Genomic DNA, 12525 nt, shown 5'->3' on the forward strand with positions numbered 1-12525 from the left:
ACACAGGGTCTCTATACCAGCATTTCTCCAAGAATCTGCTTTTTCTCCCTGTCCAGCTCACTTAGTTTGAGTGTTCTGACCAAATTATGAATTCATTCACTCAGCACACAGTAAAGACACACTATTTATCTATTTACCATCCATCCCATCCACAAGTAGAAAGAGATACTTGCCTCTGATGCCTAACATAACAGCCGGTAGCCTGGGAGCAGCGGCCAACAGACAAACACCCAGAACACCTCACGTCCCTCCTGCCCTGGGAGCCTCCCTGGGTCAGCAGCAGAGGGAGGAGCTGCTTGCTTCTCCAGGGCAGGCGGGGTAGAGCCAGGCGGGAGAGCCACTTGGCCCGCCCAGGGTTTACTGTGGACACACACCTCTACATCCTCAGGGTCTCTGATAGATCATCAATAGACAATTTCTTCAGAATAAGAGGAACTCACAAACTATATCTGCCACAGTGGAATTCATATTTTCATAATCTGACCCTACTTCAACACAAAAGTCATCATTTGTATCCTTACTAGTTTTCCTTCAAACACAGAATACATTTTATTTTGTTTTGCTCATGTGAGATGCTCCACCTCTGGTCTCCTTTTGACTCTTTCCACCCTGCTGCACCCACCAGGAGATTTGCATGTTTCCCTAAGGGAGGCCAGAGATAAAAGGTCAGATCTAGTCTTGCTCCCACTTATCAGGAACCACCAGACAGACTTCTCAACATGGGGTTCCCTGCTCAGCTCCTGGGGCTGCTGATGCTCTGGATCCCTGGTAAGGGCAGAAGGTGGATGAGAAAGACAGGCAGGTGGAGAGGTTCAGCTTAAAGGCGCCACTGCCTTCTATGTGGTAGATAATATGGCGTGTCCTCCAGTTTGGGTATGCAACGCATAGATCTGAGAGGGTGAGGAAGATTCCAGAAGGAACAAGAGCCTGTGCTTTGGGCAGTGGTGTAGTACACTGTGAAAGATCCCGAGGCCTTGCAAATCTTTGGTACTCTTGAAATCTGATAGTTTTGGAGTATGATTCAAAATCACACAAAAATGTGATTTGACCTGAAATATATAGCAAAAAGAAAATTATATAAATTCCTTACAATATTTGTACCTAATTTTGTGATTTTCTTTTGCCACTTTAGGATCCAGTGGGGATATCGTGTTGATGCAGACCCCGCTCTCCCTGCCTGTCAGCCCTGGAGAGCCGGCCTCCATCTCCTGCAGGTCCAGTGAGAGCCTCCTGCACAGTGATGGAAACACATATTTGCATTGGTACCTCCAGAAGCCAGGCCAGGCTCCTCAGCTCCTGATCTATAGGGTTTCCAACCAGGCATCTGGGGTCCCAGACAGGTTCAGTGGCAGTGGGTCAGGGACAGATTTCACCCTCAAGATCAGCAGGGTGCAGGCTGACGATGCTGGAGTTTATTATTGCCAGCAAGGTACAAAACGTCCTCACATAGTGATACAGCCCTGAACACAAACCTCCCTGCCCGGGTGGCCCAGCTGCCGAAAAACATTGTTTAATCTGGGGAGCAGGCATGGCCAATTCTGTGAGTTTGCTTAAGAGGAGGATGTTGGAGAATCAGCCGGAGAGGTGACAGCTGAGGGCTCTGGACCATACAGGCCTTGACTACACATCTGCCACCACATGTGATGGCCCAGCAGCTGCACGGCCCTGGCGTGGCAGAAGCCCCAGGAGGCGTGGGTCCACCTGTGCTCTGAGCACGACACTTGCTGAGAGGGGGAGTTCATCACCTCGTGTGGAAGCACATCCTGACCCTCCTGGTTTGCCTACACTCACCATGTCTGTCAGTCTCCTTAACCACCAGAGAACAGGGAGATTCCTGGGACCCCAGGCTGCACAGCTGCTGGGCTCAGGCAGGTCCCAGGGCATCTTTAGGGGTAGTTGTTGGTCAGGGTCTGAAACAGGTATTTTCCCAGGTTTCCTACTTACTACTCTTCTTTTTCAGTACTTATCCCCTCTCCCCATGAAGCTGGTCTGGGTTCTTATTGTACACAGGCTCACCTCAGGGCTAGTGGCACAGAAGAATTAGTAAAGCCTTGGTTTTTGTACCTTCACAAGACACAAAAGATGCAAATGGAAAAGGTCTTTGACTTTCCTCAATAACATTTTCCTGAGAGTTAAAGTAACTTTAAAAATTCCAAAAGTTGGGTTTTAAAAATAAAAAGTATAAGCTGGAAGATAGAAGGCACAGAATTAGCTATATAACATGGAGGGACACAGAAGTATATGAGACTTCTTTTTCTTCTTCAGAATGTAATAATTTTAATACTCTGGACAGGTGTCAGGAAATGGGAATGGGAAGGGAATATAGGAGGCATCACCTACTGGACAATTTTTCTGCTCTTTCGCTTATGACTGACAAAGCTGCAGATGGTAATGAGATTGTGTGCTGATGATATGAAAGCAGGAAGAAGCCCAGCTCTGCCTCCCAGGGAAACTCACAGAGTGGATGGGACTCCTGCCTGGCTTCCTTTGTTGAACCTGACCCACTGCAGGTTTCATGGAAGAGTAGAGCAGTGAGAGTGGTTTTTGTTTGCAGTCATTAAAAGTGTATTAACATTCGTGTATAAGGAGATCTGTGGTCATCTGAAGCATTCACGCGACTGAGGAGAAGAGAGCTTCTGAAAACTTACTCTTGCCTAAGAAGTGATCTGGCAGAGACCAAGTGGTTGTGTTGGGGGAGATGCAAAAAGCAGTGACGTGTTAGCCAGGAGGCCCAGCACACCCTAAACAAACAGTGGAGATGGACTCCAATGCTCATGATGCAGGTGTCTATTAAAAATGTTTGGCACAGCTTTTAAGAGAAATCACCCTGAACTCCAGGATGCAGGTCTAGTCCATGTGCAGGCATGGGCCAGTCCAAGCAGACCAACTTTCCCTCCCAACTGCCCTACTGACTGCTGCTCAGACACACCTGGACGTCTGGTTCCACTGATGTGCTCTGTCACCTGCACTGAGCATTTGCAGCTCTGTAGCTTTGAACCGTGATGAGAGCATTTGTGTCCACATGTCAGCCTTTGTCCCAGGAATAAAATGTGAAAGAAAACTTGCTTTTTTGAGTTATCTTTCTGCACTGCCAGAACTCTCAGCACAGACATGGTTTGGAGCATCACATTTCTGTGCACCATAGAAAAACCAAGAATTGTGACTTCCATAGGAGAAGCTCATCAAACAAGTTGCCGTTCAAGAAAGAATTGTGACATTCGTGCCTTGACAGATAAAGAATGTATATTCTTAAAAATCAGTTATTAAAATAAAGTTCCTATGTCCCCATCTTTCTCCCATCCCTGAACCTCTACCACTTATATTTGACACATCTATGAAATCTCTCCTTTGCTCTCACACCATCCCACGAACAGCACTGCCCAGTAGAACGTATGCAGGGATAGACGTACTCTCGGTGTGTGCTGAGCAACATCGCAGCTGTTGGAGCCCAGCTCCCTGCGGCAATGGAGCATTTGACATGTGCCCAGCATACCTGAGGACTCATGTTTTTTAAACATAAAGTTTAATCAATTTAAACTTAAATTTGAATAATTGCATATGACGAGAAGTTGAGGGATATTGGTTACCTCAGCCCTGAAGAGCTCAACACTTTCTCTGAAATTTCTCCTCACCTCCACAACCTGGCTCTCCCTGAGGAAGCTCATTCACCTGCCGTCCTCTCATGGGGTCGTTTCCTCTCCCGCATCCTAAGACCACTGACTACACAGTGCCAGTAAGTGTGTTTCCTTGTTGCCCGCGGCCCCTCCCAGACCATTCTCATCCTTCACCCCTAAGGATGCTCAGATCTGAGTATCATGCCATTAAACCATGGCGCCTATCACCCCCTCTCTCTCTGAAGTCATGTGTGTCCTCATATCAATAATTTAATGAAGAAAAAAAGAGTATCATAAAGGTAAAAGAAGATAGTGGGATAAGTTATGTCATAAGCCAAGAAAAGAGTTGCAAATATAGAGTATTATTAAACACAGAAAAGAAATTCACTTTTGGTAATGATGTACTATGTGGCACAGACATTTTGAAAACTATAGTCATACAAAATCACATTTAATGATCATCATTTCATAAATAGGGTCTTATATACTCTTTTACATATAAGTAATCTGAGGCACAGATTATAGCTTGGAATTTTTCTTAGTACCCGTAAAATCTAGAATCCTATTTGAATGTCCACCTATCTTCTTTCAAACAGCATTACTTTTTTAGTAACTACTGTTACTCAAGCTTGAATAAACAGTGCAATCCTGAGAGTATTGTGCAAAAAATGTTTTTTCCAGATGTAAATTGTTCTTAAAGAGCATCATTTTCAGACATGACATATGGGATCCTGCGTCTTAACAGCACCCCTAAATTATTCTATTGCCTGAAGACTGGTCATTAAGCCAGCATTTGAAGACCACTTACTCACCATGTCCCCATAAACACAAGAATCACAGTGCAGCCTGCTAAATGTTCTAACACTTATTGATTGTCTAGAACACTACCTATAGATGGTATGACATGAGCATACTGATAATGGTATCTAACAGGAGAGTGAGGTCGGGTAACATAAGATTTTAAAAACAATGGCTTAAATTTAATTTTTCAAAGTCAGGTTAATGATTCATACATCAAGGTCACAGAGATGGTGGCACACATATAGAGTTCACAGCTACAGCTGCCGTGCTGTCAAGGATATAGAGCACTGGGATCTATAATTGTAAAAACAGTACAAGGAGGAAATGGAGTATGAGAATGTTATTTTTAGAATAAGAAGGACCAAGAAGAATAGAATGGAGTAAAGAAGCTAGTTCAGAAACAGAAACTATCAGGTGAAAATGTGGAGACTCAGAATAGAAAACGCTTAGCATGCTGGGGACAGATGAGTTAGAGAAGCAGGCTAAGGTCTGATGGGGAAGCACTTGACAATAAGGGACTGATCATTGCACCCTGGGAAGCTCCCAAGGCCAAGAAATGAGCGTGAGAATGTGGGACAGAGAAATGAATAAAACGGGAAGTTCAGAGTCATCAGGCACAGAGCAGGGACAGCTGATCCATCAGAGTGATGAACACTAAGCCCTTCTTCACAAGATGCAGTTGAAGTCATTGCTGTGTCAAGAATGTAAATTCATCTGTAGAGACAGCACAGTTTCACGTGATATAAAACATCTGGGACAGTGGAGAGAAGGATCTACAACAGGTCATTATAGAGACTTCCTAGAATGACTTCCCTGTGCAAGAGACACAGGACAGGCTAATCTTTATTGTTGCAAGATAGAGCCACCAGGCCAGCCTCTCATCAAGCTGTGGGGACACAGGGCTGAGCAGGAAGGGTGCAGCTGGCGCAGCAGAGATGCACTGGCCTGTGGCCCTGGGGACGCCCTGGAGATGAGGTTTGTGTTCGAGGCTGAAGCACTGTGGGAGGAGAGCTATAATGCTGCTGGCAGTAATAAGCTGCCACATCCTCACCCTGTGCACCGCTGATGGTGAGAGTGAAATCTGTCCCAGACCCACTGCCACTGAATCTGTCAGGGACCCCAGATGCCCGGGTGAATGCCCAGGAGATGAGAAGTTTAGGAGCCTGTCCTGGTTTCTGCTCATACCAGCCTAAGTAGTTCTTCTGGTTGGAGCTCTGCAGAAGACTCTGGCTGGACTTGCAGTTGATGGTGACCCTCCCTCCTACAGACACAGCCAGGGAGCCTGGAGACTGGGACATCACGATGTCCCCAGAGATGCCTGCAATCACAAATTAACAGTGACTACACATGCCATCACAAATACATACAAATTTATGTGTATAGGTTTTCTTATTTATCATAAGCAATGAGACTGTTTTAGATAAAATATTCTATTTGTTCTGGATGGGAAAATCTCTTTCCGATATAAAATCTTTCCCCACTAAGATCTCACCTGAGGCCCAGAGCAGCAGGAAGATGAGGAACTGGGGCTGGAGCACTATCCTGCTGCTGCTCAACCGTCTGACCCTCAGGCCCCACCGGCAGGAGGCCCCTTTAATAGGGCTTCAGCAGCCAGCTGGGCCCCCAGTGGCCCATGCAAAGCAGCTGGGGGTGTAATTGCACTGTGCCTGTTCAGTGAGCTGTGAAGGAGAATAGTGGGAAGAAGGAGACAAAAATACCATTGCCCAGGAAATCTGATGGTATGCCTACAGAAGTCCCAAAGGCAACTTAAAGCTGTGATTCTCAAACACTCCAGAAAAATTCCTAAATATGTTTTCAGTATGAAATTTATTTTTTTCAAACCAGCTGAGGAAATTTGAAAACCCAAACTGTAACAGAATATATGTAATTGTGAGGAGGTATGCAGGACACATTTGGAACCTAAAAAGTTGGAGTCAGTACATGAAACGTATTCATGTCCCAGGACAGAATGAGGGTATACTGCACACATTCATGTCTTGATCTCAGATTCTTTTTTGAGTTTAAATCCGTCTTTGAAGTTCCTCTTGGACAACTCATAAGCATCTCAACAAGTCCAACCAGAAGTTTCATGTTTTCTTCAAGACACACACTGTATAAGAAAATGAACCCACGCATAGCAAGGAACCACCCTGGTCACTAATCTCTGGGTCAACCAGTTCCTTCAACATCATTTGAAGTCCTCTAAGCCTTCTGTCTCCAACCAACCTAAGGTGGCACAGCTCCCCCTGGGTGTAAAAAGTGAAATAGCTTCAGCCCCAAGCACCTCTAGAACAGTTTTTTATTTCTTGCTCCGAATCAAATATAGCTACAGAATTACACAAATAGCAGAATCGAAAACTCTCCTAGGCATAGGACATTGTGAACTCCATCGGAACCCTTGACCCCATGGAACTTTCATTTGGGGAGGAGCAGACAAGAAACAACATTTCTGCAGTTGTTCCTAATCCACTCCCTCTGAAGTCTCTTCCCTAGAGCAATGCGATTGCTCAGGAAAAATGGGGTCATGGGTGTGCAGATGATTTAGTGTATCGTTAGCACACAGCATGAGCAGAATCAGAGGAAGAGAGAATGAGTGAGTGTGATTTAACACGAGTTTCTAGGAAAATGAAGTCAATGGTAATCTCCCTTAACTGTCAGGTGTCCACATCATCTGCTCCCAGACAGTGCTGGTTCCTTTCATCACATCCCTGCAGCAGGAAACCACCAAGGCACAAGTGAGTGACAGATCTGTACTTGGACACTGTATACAAAAATCATCTGGTCACAGTTTTTTCTGAGCACAATTGTATTTTAATTTTCATTACTAGAAAAGAACCATTTCCATTTTATCCTTTTCCATTTTTTTCTTAACAAGTGGAATTCATTTTGATAAAAGGGACAAGCATTTACCACTATAAATGCCTCACACTTATAGTGACTCCTCATCTAAGTCCTTATCTTTATCTAATCCTTAACTAGAAGTGATGTTCACAGATGGAAGAAGGACATGTGTGTTCCCTCCTCCAGGACCTCGCTATTTTATCCTTCCAAAGCTCTCAGTTACTATTGGTAGACTCTTTAGTACTGAGAATGCTGGTTCCAAACCATATCCATGGTTGTAATGCAGAACAGTAGATGGGCTTTTCCACTGTAGATACTGCTTGCAGCAGCAGACTAAAGTGACCTGCCAAGAATGCTTATTACTGGAGCTTGACCGTAAGGAGAATATCTCAGACTTTTTGATAGAGTTGGAGGAATGAATTCCATCTAGTACAAAGAACATTTAGCAACAGGAGCTGTTGGCATCCTCCCTAAAGCTTCCCTTACCATGGAACTAGCACAGTGGAAGTCAAAGTGAAGAAGAAATTAGATTCTAGTGATATAAACAAGTGCCTGGATCAAACCTTTCCTATGTGTTCTGCTGTGGGCTTCTCATTAGCTTAAATATCTGTATTACCTTTATTATCGAATGCAGAGCAAATTGAGGTTTCTGCTACTTTCAGCTGAGAATTTGCCTAAGGATTTTGTAGTTTTAACCAACCTAACTCAGTATTGAAATTGGAAACATCACCGTATATTTATTTTACCTTCTGAAATCTCTTCACAGGAAATGTAAAACAACACAGGAAACATGTTGTTTATAAACAGTGTGTTCTTAACCTGGAGAACCATGAAAATGTATGCAAATATGGTAATAGCAGAATTTTCTGTGGGAAAGTTAACTATTTTCCTGTGGTTGTCAAAAATGTTCTTTTTTATTTTAAAATATTAAAAATCCTCAATCTAAGGCATAAATGCAATTATTTTTTATCTTAGCTACAACTCTGAGAGGGGACGAAACCTCTTCCAGGAATGTATTCACAAGATGAAAAGGATCAGAAACACACAAACCATGTACAACCACATTTTGTAATAAAAATAATAGTAGCAAAATTGATAGCACTGGTGGTCCGTATGTTTGAACTAGCTGTCTATGTTCATTGCATTTCACAAGCTCTTTCTCATCATAAATTGCATCTCTTCTAGTCAGTAATCACAAAGATCCCAACAATCAAAAGTCTGGGACCAATGAGCTTCACTGCTGACTTCTACCAAGCATTCAAAGAAGTCTTAATACCTATTTTAGTTCAACTTCCAAAAAACTTAAGAGAAGGGATGCTTCCAAACTCACTTTCTGAGACCAACATTATCCTGATACCAAAACCAGACAATGCTAGCACAGGATAATAAAATTATAGGCAAATAACCTGAAGAGAATTCATGGGAAAATCCTAAACAAAATATTAGCAAACTAAATTCAAAAATACATCCAAAGAATTAAATATATGAGAAGCCCACACCTTTTCCTCAAAGATCAGGAACCAGACAAGGATGCCCACTCTTGACACTTTTCTTCAACATAGTGTTGTAAGTCCAGTGGAAGAGAAGCAAATGATATATTCCAAGCAGAAACTGCTTCCTATAGGGAATTCATGTCTACACTGCATTTCTTCAAAGCCTGGTGATCTAATAAGAGAAGCATATAGTAGGAATGGGCAATTCCCTAGTGTTCCCCAGAAGCCAAATAACATGTTACCTTGGAGACAGAGGCTCCTAGCCATGTGGGCTCTGGCCTGTGTGGCGGCTCTCTGGTGGAGGTGCTGAGGCTCCCTCACCTCTGTTAGGGGGTGTTGTGTATTTTCCTCAGTCTTGTTGCACCACAACAAAGAATTGAAGGGCAGAGACACAGTAGTGAAGCAGAGTAAAAGTTTTATTTACAGTTACTTAGAGTGAAAAAGTACAGGTGACCTCAGGGAGGAGAGGTGCCGTGAAAGGCTGGAGAGAGAAAGTGCATACTCAGAGAAAGGGGAGTGTGTGGGCTACTTCAGAGAGATAGAGATGCTCTAAAATGTTGGAAAGAAAGTCAAAAGTTACACACTTAAAATGTGGAGCAACTTCAGAGAGAGAAGCACCCTGAAGGGTTGAAAAGAGAAAGTTTAAGGTTACACACATAGAAAGTGTGTGCGACCTCAGAGAGAGGAGCATGCTGAAAGGTTGCAGGTACCCCCTTTTAAGGATTTTTCAGGAATATGACAAAGGGCTGGGGGCACAGGCTTATTAAGTGGTCCCCGAATATTTTAAATTAACTTAACACAAGAAATTTACTGCTCTGATTTCTCCCTGAGATACTTGCTTCTTGTTCCGGGAGCATATCAAACAAGATCTCCTGCCTGGCCCCCAAGGTGGGCTGAGTTACTGTGTGTTTGTTAGTAAGTTAAGAATCATACTTGTTAACTTCCAGGATTTTAAAATGCAATCTTTTCTTTAAGATGGAATCCTTCCTGCCTTTTACTATATTGTTTATGGCTGGGCCTGCTTGCTAAATTAGTTGCCCAGGTTGCACATTACTTGATTAGGGCTGAAAGAAGAAAAGCAGCATATAGGTAAAGTTAAAAAATAAGCTGAGCCTGCATGACTAACACAGTAAAGACATGCACTATGCTGAGATACCCTCCTTTATCTGGGGAATATTCAAACATTTCCAGGCCAAGTTACTCCTGGCCTTTTGAGCTTTAACTTGACTAATTAAGTAACACTGCGTCTTTTCTGGGTTTCTAGTTTTAACTGGTTAACTTTCTGAGTCCCTTGTAGTGGGCTTTACTGGCCTTAGTTCTCTCTCCACCCCACTCATATCTATTTTCCTGCCAAATGCCTCCACAGGGGAGTCTCCACTCCCCACCTCCGTCCCTGTAACTTACTGCAGGTACTGATGTATGGTATTGAAGGCACCTCTTCCTACAGGGTCCCTCATTGAGTAGCTCTAGGGGAAACCAGAAAGGAACAAGCATTCTGGGCAGTGTGCTCATGCAAGTGACGGTGGTGATGGAGGGACAGCATGCAGCCTGCATGGTCACTAACATCATTTCTCTCAGAAGTTTGCCAGTTGGTGGAAGGCCCCAGAGTATGTTTGTATGTGCTCCCAACTGTCATCATCAAGTTGGGTTTCATAACACGAAAACTCTATTAGGTGGATGAGTAAATAGAAATGGAGGGAATTGTATAAAATATATGGGAACAGTTTGACAAACACTGAAAGCCTTTCTGGTTAAAATAAATAACAAATTCAATGCAGATGGAGCATTTCTTTTTCTTAATATGAAAATATGTTGCTGGTCAAAATCCTTCCAGATGCCAGACCACAGTCATTGTCCCTGGGAGGTTGTTAGAACCACAAAGCCACAGGCTCCTCCTGACACCGACTATGAAGTCTTCATTTTGATGAGATATCGTATCTGTGTAAGTTTCAAGATCATCTGTTTTAGAGCATATTTACGTCAGCTAGAGGGGCTTTTTTCCCTATTTCCATTGAAGAAAATTCTATTTAAAGTCACATATTGAAACACTTTCAAATTATTTTCTAATCAACACAAAATAAGTTTAAAATTTCTTTTGAGATTATAAACATTGGAAAATATAGTAAATGCCATGATGAAATACCTTAAGAATTAAATGAATTAATGGTCATCAAAAACCTGATGAATTATGAAGATGTAAGAATAAATTGAAATTACATGCAATTGTGTTGTTAGATGATTTGGCTTACTTTTGCTTGGTCGGATTGGGGAAAATCTGTTGCCTCCTGTAACTTGAATGAGTTGAAGTGCCTTGGTTAGTCACCATCACCACACCTTCAGTTTTGGCCCCAGATCAACCACAGTCCATAGGCTGGAGACAAACTCATTTGCCTGCAGAAGAAACACGCAGCTGAGCCCTGACTGGAACATCCACATAACCGTTAACATGAACATCCTTGATTATAGGAATAAGCGTTTAGTATTATAAGCCAAGAACTGTTGAATGGTTAGTTACTGTAGGGACGAAGTGCAGGCCACCCTAAGATGTGCCACTGTGACATGCAGATTATTCTGAACTGAAAACAAAAGCAAAAAAAGACTGAGGAAGATCTTTTGACCTTCCCCCACCCGCACAGCTGCATACAAAAAATTGAGGTGGAGGAACTGCCCCAGGAGGGGATAGGTATCATCACAGAGAGCTATATTTTGATGTAAGCTAAGGGTGAATGGCAAGAAGGAATGTGCAAAGCCTTTTAAAATTTCTTTCTGTGTGCCATTATTTCTGTGGAGGCCCATCAAATATTATGTTTGCCAAGCATTTATTGTTTATTCTAATATTCCTATGAATTTTGTCCCCTTTCCTTTGAAGTCTCAGACAACTAGCCATTTCCCCTTGGTACAGGCTGACATATGTATCTTATTTTCCCAGATCTTTGGAAACTATGTCTGTTGATTCCCCATATGGACATAATTAAACTTTGGGTTTTTCTCCTTTCAATCTGTCTCATGTCAATGTAATTCTTAGATCAGGCAAAAAGAAGAACCTTGAGGGTAGAGGAAATTTCTTTATCTGCAGCACTACAAACTAATATTGTGTAAAATCTGACTGATACAACATGTACACATCCACACTTTGAGATGCATAGTTTTTATTAAAACCAATGGCATAAAATGAATACCTAGTGTTGGTCCAGGCCAGAAAGGGTTCCCAGGTCTGGGCAACTACATTCTGGATTCTCTGAGACCAAAAATGACAATGGAATGTTTGGGAGTAAAAAGGTTTACACCAAGGTTTGTTATCCTGGTGGCAGTTCAAGCAATAGAATCATGTCTGCATCTGGCAAATCTGCAATTCCCCTCAGCCTCCGTCTCTGCCAGCCAGGCCTCTCCACCACGATGCAGCACACTGGGCAGAGTTCTTTATATAGAAACACAGACAATAATGGGTGTGGGTAAAAACTGCAATATGTCCAGAACCTCTGGTCTGGCCTCAGTCCTGTTACATAACAATAGGTGTTCACTGCTACAGCCACTCACATACTCCAAGGACAAGGGGTGGAGAGAAGCTGTTCTCTCGTCCCCTCTGTTGTGCAATTGGTCTGGCACCTGTCAGTCACTGGGGCTCCTCCTGTGAACTTTCTCCCAAGAGGAGCAGGGAGAGAGGTCAGGGCACACAGGGGTGGGGAGAGGAACAGGCAAGCTGGAGTAGCTGCAGGAGAGAGATGAACAGCGCAAGGCATTTTGTAAACAGTAAAGAGCTTCTCCCATATAACTTT

The 12525-nt window shown here is 43.1% G+C and overlaps 2 gene segments (V, D, J or C); one reads left to right on the forward strand and one right to left on the reverse strand.

Moving 5' to 3' along the window:
- Positions 1-696: 696 nt before the first annotated feature.
- Positions 697-12525, forward strand: part of LOC130682551 (immunoglobulin kappa variable 2-30-like) — a 36128-nt gene continuing 24299 nt past the window's right edge. The window contains 1 exon segment of the V gene segment in view: positions 697-768. Coding sequence covers positions 720-768 — 49 coding nt within the window.
- Positions 5241-6357, reverse strand: LOC130682550 (immunoglobulin kappa variable 4-1-like). The segment is given in 1 exon segment: positions 5241-6357. A coding segment is annotated over 1 exon segment (417 nt).

The sequence above is a fragment of the Manis pentadactyla genome, chromosome 2 (genome assembly GCF_030020395.1).
Source record: "Manis pentadactyla isolate mManPen7 chromosome 2, mManPen7.hap1, whole genome shotgun sequence".
Classification (NCBI taxonomy): Eukaryota; Metazoa; Chordata; class Mammalia; order Pholidota; family Manidae; genus Manis; species Manis pentadactyla.